Here is a 15,173-nt window from a genome sequence, read left to right as displayed (position 1 = left end):
TGTAATAGAACAAGCTTTTTTTCCAGTTATTTTTTTTTTTTTTTTTTTTCTGTCCGTTCATTGAAGTTGCTCCATCATTTTTTTCCTTTTTCAGAACAAATCAATAGGGAAGAAAAAATGGCGGATTACCTTGCCCGTATCGTTTTCCCACTTTCATATGAATATATTCGCAAATGGCCAGAGCTATTTACTTCCATGGTACTTCCACTTTCGAGCATATCGGTGGGATTCGCTGGAACTTTTGAAAGGAAAGCTATTCGAAACTGTGTAACGTCTCGAATATAAATGCATTCGTTCCGCAGAATGTTATGAATCAACGGTTAACCAGGTCGAATGCATCGTAATACAAGAGCTGGGAAAAATGATCCGAAGAAAGGCCGTTGTATCGATAGACGGATACAATTGAATGTTTGATTTCTTAGAAAACAATTGCGGGTTGGATACCTATAATCGATTCGATGTTACGTGATAATTGCAACGTATTACGCGTACATGATTACGAAATTATTTGATATACAGATATTCTTTCATAGATTGGAAATTCTGATTTTGATAAAGATTTTTGTACGTATAAGATATTTTTTAAGGCCATAACAAACGCAAAAATTCGTATACAAAAATATCAATTGATTAAAACGTCTTCGTCACACTTACTATCAAACTCTATTTCCATCTTGTTTTATTTAGGACAAACTTGAATTGCATGTAACCTAATAAATAAATTGCAATTCATATTTTTGTGTTTGTTTCGATCTTCAGAATTAATTTTCCAAAGTTCCATAATACGAACATAATTACACGTGCAATTTTTTTCGTTCATCTGTTTGAAATTGAAGATTTGTACTGTGATTAACTTTTATTTATAGGTTTTTTTCTCGAAATCGATCACCCATATTCGCGTGATGCTTATTTGACTTACGAAGGATCTTCGTAAGTATTTGGAAAGATATTTCACAGGATGTAATAAAATTACTATTAAATTGTTATAAAAGTAATACAAAAATGGTTTATTAAAAAAATTATTTAAAATATAAAACTAATATAATTTTTGACTTCAAGAAAGAACGTAATCTATAAATGTTGCTGCTATTGATTAATAAAATTATAATTCCAATTCCTCTATTTAATGGTTTATGCATTATATAAATAAAATTTAAGATTTACGAATATACTATGGAATATTTTATATTATATCCTTTAAAAAGATTAACGTTCTACAAAGCTGAAGTTGATCAAGACAATTCGAACAAGAAGTTGTTATCTGTTATATATCTGTTATACGATTCACTAAAACGTAATTAATCTTCCATTTTTCTTTTCGACATTGGAACGAATTAGAGTAGAAATTTTAACAATTATACCATATAGTTATTTGACAAAGATTCGAACTGTTCATGTAGAATTGATAAGTAAGGACTTGAGGTCACCAGCGATTCACATTAGTAAAATATGGAAGTACTATGCAGAAACATGCGCGGCAATTAACGTGTTGAACGTTTGCCAATGTTAGAATGATCAACGAATATCGATAATACAATCGAAAAAAAAAAGAAAAATATTCATGAAACTACGTATTCCTCCAATAATAGATGTGCCAACACCTAGGCGCATCTGCATCTAACGTTAATGCGATCATGGAGCGGATCAAGAACCGTATTATACTTTTCCATAGATACGATATTAACCGGAGAAATTCCATGTAAAGACGATGGAATAAGGGGGAAGTGACATCGAGAATGGCCCTTTCCTTTGCACTGATCCGTAAACAGCAAACGAACCGACGCACTTGTACGTCTACGACAAAGCGAGTCCGGGCTCGAAGATGCAAGATCCCCTCGTTTGCTCGGTATAATGATCACCCGAGTTTCAGGATGCATGCAGAAGGCAGAAGTGCAAACATGCCAAGTTCCTTCATATCAATTGAAAACAGTAGCATAATGCGCCGTTAATTAAATCCTAACAAACTTCACCCCCGTGAAGGAATTCGCAGGAAGTAATGGATTGCATTGGTGGTTCCAGCTGTAGCCTGTTCAAATTTATAGCGTTGTTGTGGGTTATAAGTCATATGAATAATTTCAATTTTACTTAAGGGGAAAGAATAAATGGATACCTTTTTTTTTTGTGTGGAATATATTTGGAATGTATGGGTATTGCGAACGAGATGAGCCGGTTATGGTTAAAAAGAAAATAAAGAAACATGGACGAAACGGATATTGTGTTGAAAGAATATAATTGACGAGGCATATTGATATTGGATGATTATTATTTATTCTTTTCTATGCTTTTGTCATATATAATTGAATATTTGGTATAATAGAAAGGAATTCTTTAGTAGCTTATTAAAATTATGTTTTATTATTCGTCTTATTTATCTATTATAAATTGCAATTTTCTTATTTTTATAATTTTACAAATTTTGTTAATAAATGATTCTTTGCGATTAAAATTTAAAATGATATTATTTATGGAATGAAAATATGTATATCCGATAATACATAACAAGTGAATGATGATGACGATGAATTTAAATTTTATACATTTTTCTTAATGAGAATATATAATATGGCATAGTAAACAGTTATTTAAAAAAATTTCATGAAACCATTAATGAATTCCACTAATCTTTATGTATTTACTTTATATTTTTAATATAGAATATATATATCAATATCATTATTATAATATACATATAATATTGATAATGGCAATATCTTTGATCATTTGCCAGAATATGTATCAATAATATATTTAATAAATTTTAATAATAATAAAAAATACTTTTTAAATAGTTTTCACTAGTTTTGAAATTTTATTCATTAATTTTTTTCAGTATTTTTTTGATATTTATTTTTTCATTCAATATATAAAAGTTCTTATTATTTTCTTATATCCTTATTGTCCGATTTAAATCATTTCTTCATTTCAATATTTCAATCGTTCCTTAAAAACATCCACGTATTTACTCGAATTCGATCATCAATCCATCGACAAATATGTCGGATTTTTCAAACAATTTCAAAAGAAATTTTGTTACAAGATTCAAAGCTGCGATATTATTCCATCAGATATTTCGCGAATACGTAACTCGAACCATTCCACTCAACCCATCTTATGCACGCACGCGAATCAATTTCTGGATCAGAGCGAAGATGATCACGGAACGATCGGGGCCCGTGTCGACTCGTGAAAAGTGATCAGAAAGATTCATCTGCGAGGGCTATTTATTACTCTATTATTACATTCGGCCGGCCGATACGTTGTAATTGCCGATCCCGCGATACCGAACCGCTCCATTGTTTTAAATTGCAAAAGGATTCCTCACTCTGCCCGTAATAATGGTACCTCGGCGCTCTGTTGATTGTTGCGGCTGACAACAAGTGTGAGCCGCGAGGAGGAACGTTCTCAGCACGATTTCTCATTTTTACGTTCTACTTCCGATTCTTCGACCATTGCACAGGAGGGAGAGGAGGAGGGAGGGGCATCAAGCGTCGCTCACTTCTCCACCACGGCAATTGAACATGCACTGTGAAAACAAAACGGATTACAAATATATATATATATTTCTATGAATATCGTTCACGGTCTCGATGAATCGGTATCGAGGATGAATGCGAAACGAGCGAACGGTCGTGTAACGGGTTGAAATACTTAATCGAGCTAGCAGATTTGAGTAACAGGAGTGCTTATGATATTCGAGGTTAATTCTGAATATGATTTAGGGGAAAGATGTTCAATTACTCTGGGGAAAAGGTTGCAGTTGCGCAATGATTTGACGTAGAATTTACTCGTAGTATTTATGATTAGTGAAGGGAAAAATTAGATATTGGATTCAGCTTTCACTTCGAAACGAGTTTCAAGTGAAATGAATGAGATAAACGAGATAAATTGATGAATGAAATTTTACACCGATCGTTTATCCGATTCGTGTTCGTTTCCTCAAAATTGCGAGTGAAACGAGAAATACTATGTCGTGTAAGACATTTTAATTAGAAAGTAACGGTATGCATGATTTTGATGATGATTGATGATATTTTTGCTACCTATTAACTGGAAATAATATATACATGTAAATACATGATGTAATTAATCATATTAAAAATAATATAATAAATATTATGTTTATAACGACTATTGTCAAAATATTATAATATTTCTTCAAAAAATTTAATTAAATCAACAATTTTTATGTTAAAATTCTTAACATATGATGTTTATAATATAAATAATTATTTATTCTATAGTTTATGATTACAAATTATTTAAAAATAAATATATTTTCATATTCATTTTAATAATATACATTTAATAATAATTATATTTATTTACACAAAAATATTAAATTTTATTCATCTATTTGGCCAAAAGTGTATTGTTGAATCTTATGTTTTAAATTTTTCTCCTCTTTATTTTTTTGGACAACTTTCTTTATTTTATTAAAATTTAAAAACACAAATCACTGATCTCAAACTGTGAATTCTTAGAATATATATAAAAATAGAAAAAGTATTGAGGATATAATGCTGTTCAAAAATAATGCTGTTTTTGAGAGAAGTTAGAAATATATGAAAAAAAAAAATATATAAAAAGAAAATATATGACGATATTTATCTTTATATGACACTGTTACAGAGAGAACAAAAAATTTTTATAATTTTTTATAAATTTTTCTTGTGATCAAGAGTATCGCGTAATCAGAGAATTAAGAAGCGATTAGACTTCCATATCAAAGGAGCGTGATTCTCTATTTTTTTGATCTTGATCTCTTTGATTTTAGAAAATTTAAAAACTGTGATCATTTTGGGAATGTATTCTTTTGAATATCGTATATGATAAACATTTTGAACTTTTATATTTTGAAAATATATGCTCTTTTTTAAATAATATTTATGTGATTAATAAAAAAATGATCGCAAAAATCGTTATTTTTAAGCCATAATTTTATGCGATTTGTTTTTTTAATTAACCTTTGCACGAAAAAATTAATTAGGATTTTATTTTTACTTTATTTTTATTAATGCAGCATGACTTAATATAGTTTATGTTATTACGATTATTTCATTTCAAAGTATTTCAATATTTTTACAACAACAAAAACAAGAATTTTTATTAGAATTATTTCTAGTTTTAAATATTTAGTATTCTAGTTTTAAGTATTATCCAACTTAGTTTCCTATAATATATATATATATTATAGGAAACTATCAAATCGTGTATCTTAATCTATTCTAACAAATGTTATAAACAGATATACTATAATTTATTATTTATTTATTTATTACTATTTATATATTTATTACTATCTATAATATAACAAAATTTCGGTGGTTACACATGATACTTTTCATAGCGTCAGATACAATATATATAACAATATATCAATCTTCTATTAATTTCAATATTTCGTATAAAGTTCTATTATACAATAGAATTCCATTTATTTATTGAACTATTTATTGAACTTTATTTATTGAAACTAAATTTTAGCATTCAACAAGTAAATTAAAAATTCTAAAAATTAGTCTAAACTTCTATTATTTGAATTGATATGTCAAATAATGTATAATAATTGTATAATAATCTCACTTTAAATTGCTAAATTTTCTTAATATATTCTCAATATATTTCTCACTATATTTTGTAGATTTAAATAAGAAACAAATTTTATGTAAACATAGATTGTTTAACGCTTTATTAAAAAGTTAAAAAAACAAAAATACGAAATACAAAGGGATATTACATATAATTTTATGCAAACTATTTATTATCTTAGTTAGTTATTAAATTAGTACCAAGTTTTATTTAATATTAATTATTATTATTAATATTAATTTTATTATAAATTTAATACGTAATCTATATTTTATTATTATATTACTGTTAATATAATATATTAATATAATCTATTATTATTCCCTTTGAATTCAATATTTTTGTTTATAATTTTTTTATAAATTTGTGAATCTATGCTGTCTATATTTATATTATAATATTTTTATATATTTAGATTTAAACCTAACTCTATCTAGGATGAAGTGTTAATTGTAATACAATCAAACAAAGAGTGACTTTACGTGATAAAATAAAAAATATACGTGATAATAAAATAAAATTAATATAATATTTTTTTCTTTGAGGTTTCAATCTTTAAAGTCGATTTTTCGAAAATGAAACTTCAAAAAAAAAATGTTGCATTTTTTTTTATTTTGTTGCACAAATTAATCTCTTGTTTAATTGTATTACAATTACCACCTTATTCTGTATAAATAAAAAAAAATATGTAACACAATGATCATATATCATATAATTCAAAAAATTGTATTAAATATAGGATTAGATGCACTCGATTTAAATTTGGATACTAATTATTAAAAATTAAAATAATTGGGAATAATTGGTAAATTTCTGTTACATGAATCTTTGTTATTTATAAGATGTTAAAAAAAAAAAAAAGAATTCAAAACTTGTAATAGTATTTATGAAAAAAATATCCAAAAAACAGAATGAATTTTTTTGTTAAACAAAAAAATTTGTTATAAATATTCGATAGGTATTTTCCTCCCATTATAATCCAAAACTTATATTTATTATAAATCATCATATATCTTCAAATATAACTTTGAATTGAATTAATTTCTCTATTTCTATTTCTATTTCAAACAATTTTTTTTTTTCAACCAATCCTGTATAATACTTTCTCATTCGTACGTAAATGAAATTCACTTCTCTAAAACATAAAAGTCAATTTTATTTTATTTTAAGAATGTCTACATTGATTCAACATTTTTTCGTCTCTCTCGACGAATTACCATAAACCCTCAAAGTCTCAAATATCTTCTACGATATTTGTCCTCTTTCAAAAACTTCACTCTACTTCCCACCATCCCTATTACATTTCCCACCTACCCGCGAACGATTCATCCTGGCTACATTTTATTCATCAATTTTAATCATCGAAATCACAAGGCGACATTTATCCAACAGCATCGTAAAATCCGTTGGCAAGGCGCAAGAAGTGAGAGTGCATGACGGGCGGCTCGGTTTGCCGCTCGGGTGTGCCGCGTTCCTCGTTGGACCAGGAAGTAGCACGATGGTACACTAACCGCATCGACTTTTTTTTCCCTCTCATTGCCTGGTACTTTACGTAATTGACTTCCTGGTAGCGGTCGCGGAGCGGCAAGGATGGCACGGGTCCGAAAAGAGGCGTGCGCAGCCAGCGAACTCGAGGAGTTTAGAATCTCATCCTCTCGCCTCGAGCGAGCTCAAACGTGCTCCTCGCACGTGGGGAAAAGGTAGCACCGGCTTCGCGGTGCCCCTTTTTACAGTAATCACATAATAATGGGAGTGTAAAATTCATAAAGCTCGGCCAAGACTGAGGTAACACCCGAAGAATCTTGGTCGTTTCCAGCTTTCCTCTCTCTGTCTCTTTTTTTCTCTCTCTCTCTTCAATTTTTCACAGTTCCTTCTCCTTCTCTTTGTTGGCTGACGCTCCCGTCAGGGGTCCACCTGATCGTCATTTCCGCACTCTCCCCCGTTTCCTCGACCCGAAACGGGGCATTTAGCGCAAAATAAAGAGCGACATGCCGACCGTTTTACGAGGTTTAAGTATCGGTGGGAACGTTTGACTCCGTTATGCTTCTTGACGAGGGACGAATGTACAAAGTCTGTTGTTTCGTTTCATTACGCTCGCCGTGGTATGTTTGGGCGGAAGAGGGCGATTACGAGAAAAATTGTGGGATGAAAATCTTTTGTGCCAGACTTTATCCGTTCATCGTGAAACTGTAAAATTTCGCGCCTCTTTTCTTTTCTTTCTTCTCTCGGAAAAAAAGTTTCTTAGAAGAGAAGAATTTGAAGTATCGTGAGGAGATTGGAGCCATGTTTGATCAACTTGTTTCTTTGCTGCGATCAAAATTTGAAAACTTGGAAATTTTAAAAATTTTAAAAATTAAAAAATTTAAAAAATGATTATGAGAGAAATTGGGATTGGAAAAACTTATGTGCTAGATTTTATGTGTTTATTGTGAAAGTCTTTCAATCTCTTTTTTTCTAACTTGGAAAAAAACTTCTTAGAATTTTCAATCGTTATTATTAAGACAAGAATTTTAAAATTTGATCTTTGGAAGAATGAAAACCTTCTGTACTAGATTTTATCTGTTATCATGGAGATTTAAGTAAAACTAGTCAACGTGTTTGATTAACTTGTTTCTTTACCAATATGATCTTTAAAATATAACAATTTTTTGTGGTAAATGGAAAGTTTTTCAAGAATACGTATATGAAAAGTATATGAAAATAGAAAAACTGTTGTTTCGTTTCATTAAAATTAAATTTGTTTTAAATTTCAAAATTGAATTGAAAGATTTTTATACGAGAAATATCAAAAAATATTGAATAACTCACATCGATTTTTTGCAATGAAAAACATACGAATATGCTTTACACTATTTAGATCTATTTGTAAAATAATTTTTTCAAATATTTAATTATTTTCATATTAATATAAAAAAAATAAATTAATTTTTATTAAAATATATATATACTTTAATAAATTAAATTTTTATTAAAATATATATATTTGTAACTTATTTGGCTAAATGAATTTAATTACCATAATTAAAACTTGATTATAATTAATTAAAGTTAAATATTAAACAATTTAATTTTGCAGATTACAAATATAACAAATGTTATTAATATCACAGAGAATAATTAAACGAAAAATAAATCAGATTATTGTTGAGATTGTAAAATTGATTTGTAAAATTAATTTTATAAAGAAATTTCAAAAATCAAAAATGAAAGAGGAATCTCTATTTCTTATAAAATTTTACTATATCAAAATTTTTTTATCTATTTATTATATTTATATAAATCAAATGTAATCAATAAAGGAGTTATGAACCAGATGAAAGAGCAATTAATACATAATTATTCGATAATCGCCGATCCATTATTCCACTATCTTCATATAATCGAATCCTCAATTTCTCAATCCGTCGATCTTCAAACGAAGTGCAAGGATCCGAAGTTTAGACTAATTAGGCTTGACTCTCACTAATTGATGCACGCAATATCGTTTGTGTTTCTAATCATCCCTAATAATAAGATATGATTAAGAGCATGATAAATTCATTCGGAAATATTTCTTCGCTTCTTTTTGTTAATTGCGTAGGATTATTGCGACGATAATTATTGAATAAAATATAAAAAAAATCACATATAAAAGAAATTAATTTTATAAGTCTTTCAGGTCTATGATCATTAATGTAGATTATATACGAATAAATTCTAATTTTTTTTTTTTTTGAAACAAACTAATTCTTAATTTTCAATTACAATTTATAAATTTAACTTAATATAAAATTTTTATGTGCAAAATTTAAAAAAATATTAGATTAAATAATTTAATAATAATGTAATATAATAAAAAATAAATTTTTTAATAATTATCGCGTATCACGTAAATGTATCTTAAGATATTAATCACATTCACATGTTTCATATTCTTTCTTCTTGAAAAAGACTTATGTGGTTCAAGAATTTTTTAAATAACATTTAAAATTATTTAATTAAGTTAAAATTAAATTATTGAAATAATTTTAAGCTAGTCCAAGATATGTATATTCATTATTATATAAAGACTACGAAAAGATTCGAAAATATATTATTAACAATTATATATAAAACAATGTTTATAAATTTTTTTTTAATTTTTTTTTATAATATGCAAATTATCTTGTTCTTTATCTAACTCTTTTAAAGAAAAAAATTTAATCCTTATATATATATTATATATCATATATTTCTTAATGAATGCAATATCATAATAACTCGAAATATAAATATAATATAATATAATATAATATAAATATAAAAATAATTCAAAATAATTTTAATTTTAATAAGTTACAAAAAGGAATTAATAATCTTACTCTTAATGAAATACTATGTCATAAGTCTCTTGTCACATACTATTAGGAAAAAAATTATAACAATTTTAAAATCTATATAAAATTATTTTCAATGTCCTATAAATGTATAATATTTCGTATAAAGAATTAATGAAGCATTTCGATTTTCGATATCGAAATTTCTATATAGAAAATCATTCTATATTTCCTTTGTTTTTCTCTATTCTCTCTCTCTCTCTTTTTTTTATTTGTAAAATATCGGAGGTAATTATCATAAGCCAATGTAATTATATTAAAATAAATAAACCGACAATTAGTCGACATGATCCTCTTGGGAACTATCTCTTGAAAACCAGGATTAGAAAGCACGAATATAAGATTATAATTAAATTATAATTAAATTGTCCACAATACAATATACAATATACAATACAATTATTTCAAATGTTCTGTTATAATAAATAGATAATTACAGATTCCACAGAATAATTTTTGAATAGACATAAATATTATATTGTCTCCTGAAAAATAATTTCAATCTATATAATATTTATGTCATGTTATGTCATTATGTCATGTTGTGTCATTGCAGAAAATTAAGTAGCAAAAATGAGCAAGAAAAAAAAAAATATAAAAATTAAAATTGATCCATTAATTTTAAATCAATTATCTCTTAGTAAAACGCTGATGAGAAAAAGCATATATTGTGTGAGCAGGAGAGTATTCATTTTGAAAATGAATGAAAAAGCGTGAATTTTAAGCAGCTTGGTTATAATTAAAGTACAGCAATGGCCCATTGTACAGAAAATTAGAATGATGAGTTTACAACGATATTTTAGGAGCTAAGGGAAACGACTTTTGTAAGTGCTCATCATCCATTATTGTGTCGTTACATCGAAAACAAATTACAGAAAGTTTCGAAGGATTTTGAACATAAGATGGAAGCTTTAGCTGTCTTAAAGGGGGTTAAAGGTAATGATGCGGAAATTTTATTGCATGAACGAAACTGGTTAACGTCAATAGAAACTATGTTCTATACTTTGATCTTTCGATCAAGAATTATACATTTTTTAAGTATTTTTTTTAGTATTACGATAGAGATTGAATATTTATTTCTTTAATTATTTTTTTTTTCTTAAAAATAAACTGATGTTAAATAAACTGCAAAATAAATTGCAAATGTGTATATTCATAGAAAATGAATAAAGAAATAGAATCAGAATAAAAAATTTAAAAATGACGAAATGAACAAGAAAAATTTAGATTATTCAAAACATAACTAATAAAAATATTAATAACTATAATAAATTATATATTTTATGATAATAATAAGAATCACATTCGTAATATATTGTATAAATTATTTTTTAATTTTGCATATACTTCATATTGCATAATGACTCACTTGCAAGTGTTTAATTTAGTAAAACAAAGTCGTTCAAAGGCAATGAATCATCGAAATGAAATAATATTATATTATTTATGTATAATATTATATATTATAATTAATATTAAGATGATAATATGATTTGCATGTGAGTTTGCGTTGTGAGTTATTTAGATATCAAGCTTGATGTAATGGATTATAAATGAAAAATTAACAAAATAAATTGTTCGATCAAAATTCTGTAGAAATATATAATAATTATGATCAAATTTAAAAGAATTTCTTGTTAAAAAAAATTCTAACATTAATTGATGAATTAACAGATATCTAATACAAAAATTTTTAATTTAAAAAAAGAAAAAATTTTATCAATATATTTACATATATTCATTATTCTTTTAATCTTTTAACTAAAATATAAGAACATATCATATTTCTTCTATTTTTTCTTAAAAACATTCTAATTATTTAATGATATAGATATATTTACAATATGTAAATTTTATTTACAGACGTAAAAAACATTTGTATATTAAAAAATTTACAAAATTATAACATATGTATAGTAAATTAATTAAAATATAACTGTGAATACTCATTACGTGTTTATTTTTAACATTTTATGTTATTACTACTGATTATTTATATAAATAATATCTCTTTTGCTTATTTGATATATCTTTTATGAATATCAAATGAATATCACATTTTATTTATAGATAAAATGTAAAATAAATAATTATAATATATAATATAAATAATTTTTTCTAAATATTATTTTTATAAATATATTTTTACAATGTTTTATTTATCTCTACTTATTGTAACGTTTGGTAAAATTAACTTTAGTAATTACTTTAGCGTAATTACGACATCATACGTACTTAATGTTTATATACGTAAACATTATCATTAATTGTAATGCAATTTCAAGTTCCATTAGTAGATAAATTGTACATTGCTCTGGCATTTACGATGTTTCAGAATTAAATGAAATTATTAAATAGATTCAACATAAATAGCCGAATGAGATTACACGTTGAATTTTCAAATTCTGTTCAACAGTTAGATATATTATTTGATTATATTAGATTATACATATTTGCTCGATAATGTATGCCTTGTACGGAGTGCAACGATTGGTGAAGAGTCCTTAACAGGTACTTTGTGGGATGATGAGAATACTTCTAATCTTGAGTGACTCATTGTCGTCGACGAAGTACCTTTATGATATAATTGCGCCAATATTTGTAGAATCGAACTGAAGTATCACAATGCATGTTTAAAATGCGTCATAAAAATTTATATTTACCATACATTTTTTTGTGTGCAAAGTAAACATTAAAGATAATAAAAAAAAAATTACGCTAGAATTTTTTATTTATTTTCTTTAAACAATAATATTACAGAATACAACGTTACATAAATTATTCGCATATTTTAAATTATTATCTCTTTCTGAAAGATATTTACATAAGAAACGACATGTCGGAAATTCTTGCTCTAGATTGATAACAAATTAAAAAAAAAATGCAAAAAAGACAGAAATTGTATTGTATAAATTAATTTAGAACGATAACTTTATATGAAATTACAATAATATTATTATGTATTAAATGTAAAAAGATATTATATATTATACATTATATATTAAAAAAAAAACTATTAATTATTTTCATATACATTTATCTGTTTTTATTATTATTTCTCAACGATGTTGGAATTTTCTTTCCATGCAGAGAGGTTATATATAAAATTTTATGAAACTATTTTTTTTTTAGAATCATTAGAATGTCATAACTATTTCTTTACATATTTTCGCTTTTTACACATCGTATGGATTACCGTTTCTTCACGACGTTTAATTATCTTGTGGGGTAACTAGCTAAATAGAAAATTAAATAATTCTCAGTATTTACCTTTCTAAAGTATTCACTTTCTTTGTACAATAAAAAGTGATCTTGAAATAGGAAATTTCTGACACACACAATATTTATACTTAAATATTTATTGGTATTAATTTGAAGAAGAGATAAAAAGAAACTGAATACGATAATAAAGTGTGAAGAAATAGTTTATGCTGAGGAATTGAATAATGCATATTATTAATGAAAAATTTTGTAAATTAAAGTGTAAAGTCCAATTTTAAAAAATAGTTATCATATATTTTTCACGAAAAATATAAGTATCGTTCAAATTTAAATTTAATTTATATGACTATTAATGTAATATTATCATATTTATTATCAAAAAAAAAAAAAAATTTGTGTTAAGACATTTCTCACTAAATTGAATAAAAAGATTAAAAATTTTCAAACAAGAAAATCTTGAAATTTTATCCCGTGCAATAATATTCTCGTTTAACTTAAACACCTAATCATGCTCAAAGGTACGTATTTACTTTGTTGTTTAATGGACTTTACGGCGCGCATAAAACCGTACATATCTCTTATAACTGGCCGTGTAATGTTGGAGTTACGCATAAAACTGAAATGCAAACACCGCGTTTCCTGAACCTCGTTTGAAACGTATTTTTTTCGTCTTTAACGATTGATCCGTAATAAGCACCTTAGTATTATTCAATTAACAAGTATACGTATATGTAATGCATAGATGAAAATTATATCTGTCATATTTATTACATTATCGTGGAATGGAAAAAGGAAAAGGGAAGGATCGATTGGTGATAAGTAAACGCGTTTTTGCCACTTTTCTTTATGTTTAATCTCGTCTTCCGATTTCGAATCTCTCTTCTTTTCATTTTTCTTTTCGTCGTTCATTCTTTCTATTTCAATTTTTTCTTCTAAGTCTTAATTATACTTCCATTTGAATAATTATAATTTCCAGTATATTATACATTATATTTATTATTAATGTAGATAAATATATACATTAGTAATATTAAATAATATATTTACATCATATTATCTATACATTATATTATCTTCGTATAATTAATACATTAGTATATATTAATATATATGTACATTAGTATAATTAATAATAATAAATGAATATCAGGAATTTTATTATAAGAGGTTTATTTGCGTTTATTATTTTATATCTCATAAATTTCTTTCGTACGTTAGGAATGATTTTAAATGGCTATTTATATAAATATGCAGGATTATAAAACTTTCTTTAAATTTAATTCACTAATTAATAATCAATCTGTAATACATTACTTTCATTATAAAAATCTTTTGAACATGTGATATAATATCATCTATACATGATTAAACAAAAAAGATTCCATTTATCTTAATTGTTATATATATTTTATTATTATATTATTTATGTTATGTAAATATTATAATATAATATTTAGGATAATTATATATTAAGTAATTACATTTAAATAAAAAAGCTCGTAAATAATTATAATCCTCTTTATTCCTCAGAAACGTCCTCAATTTCCCTTATCTTAAAAAACCAATATATTCAAAACTTATCATTTTTGTCACGATCCCTTCAACAGAATATATTTTCCTTATTTCTAATTAGTCTTTCATCGATTCTTCCCCCTCCCCCTATAATGTTTCTCAATTTCTTACTTGTTAACATCTTTTCCTTGCGCATCTTCTCGCGCATTAATCTTCCACTCTTTCCCTTCTCGTCACCGCATGCCCCCTTTTCGTTTCCCCTTCGGCGGCTTTGTTATCCCGGCTCTTTACTTCCTTCTCACTCCCCTCGACCCACCCGCCATTGCGAACATTTTCTGGTTAACGGTCCCCCGCTATGGGATTATGCAAATTAAACGAGCGTGATGTCCGCGCGAGAACATACTCGCGTTTGCACGGTTGGCCGATTCGCCCTGGACCACGATGCACGCCAGTATGTTATCTTTTTGATTGCGCCGCGCCACCGTCACAGAAGCC

The 15,173-nt window shown here is 26.3% G+C and overlaps 1 protein-coding gene across 3 annotated transcripts in view; it reads left to right on the top strand.

Annotated features, from left to right (window-relative positions):
- LOC102681557 (CCR4-NOT transcription complex subunit 6-like) overlaps positions 1-15,173 on the top strand; it is a 378,685-nt gene that overhangs the window by 251,647 nt on the left and 111,865 nt on the right. Inside the window, exon 4 of one of the 3 annotated variants that reach the window (XM_031510526.1) lies at positions 95-560. The exons of the other annotated variants lie outside the window; for them this stretch is intronic. Within the exon in view, the coding sequence (XP_031366386.1) occupies positions 95-285 (191 nt within the window). The 3' untranslated portion in view covers positions 286-560. Of the gene's footprint in view, positions 1-94; positions 561-15,173 lie in introns of those variants that run through there. 3 annotated transcript variants of the gene reach the window in all.

Source organism: Apis dorsata, unplaced genomic scaffold (genome assembly GCF_000469605.1).
Source record: "Apis dorsata unplaced genomic scaffold, Apis dorsata 1.3 scaffold_235, whole genome shotgun sequence".
NCBI lineage: Eukaryota > Metazoa > Arthropoda > Insecta > Hymenoptera > Apidae > Apis > Apis dorsata.
The sequence above is the reverse complement of the archived record's forward strand: the minus strand, read 5'-3'. Positions and strand labels throughout refer to the sequence as shown.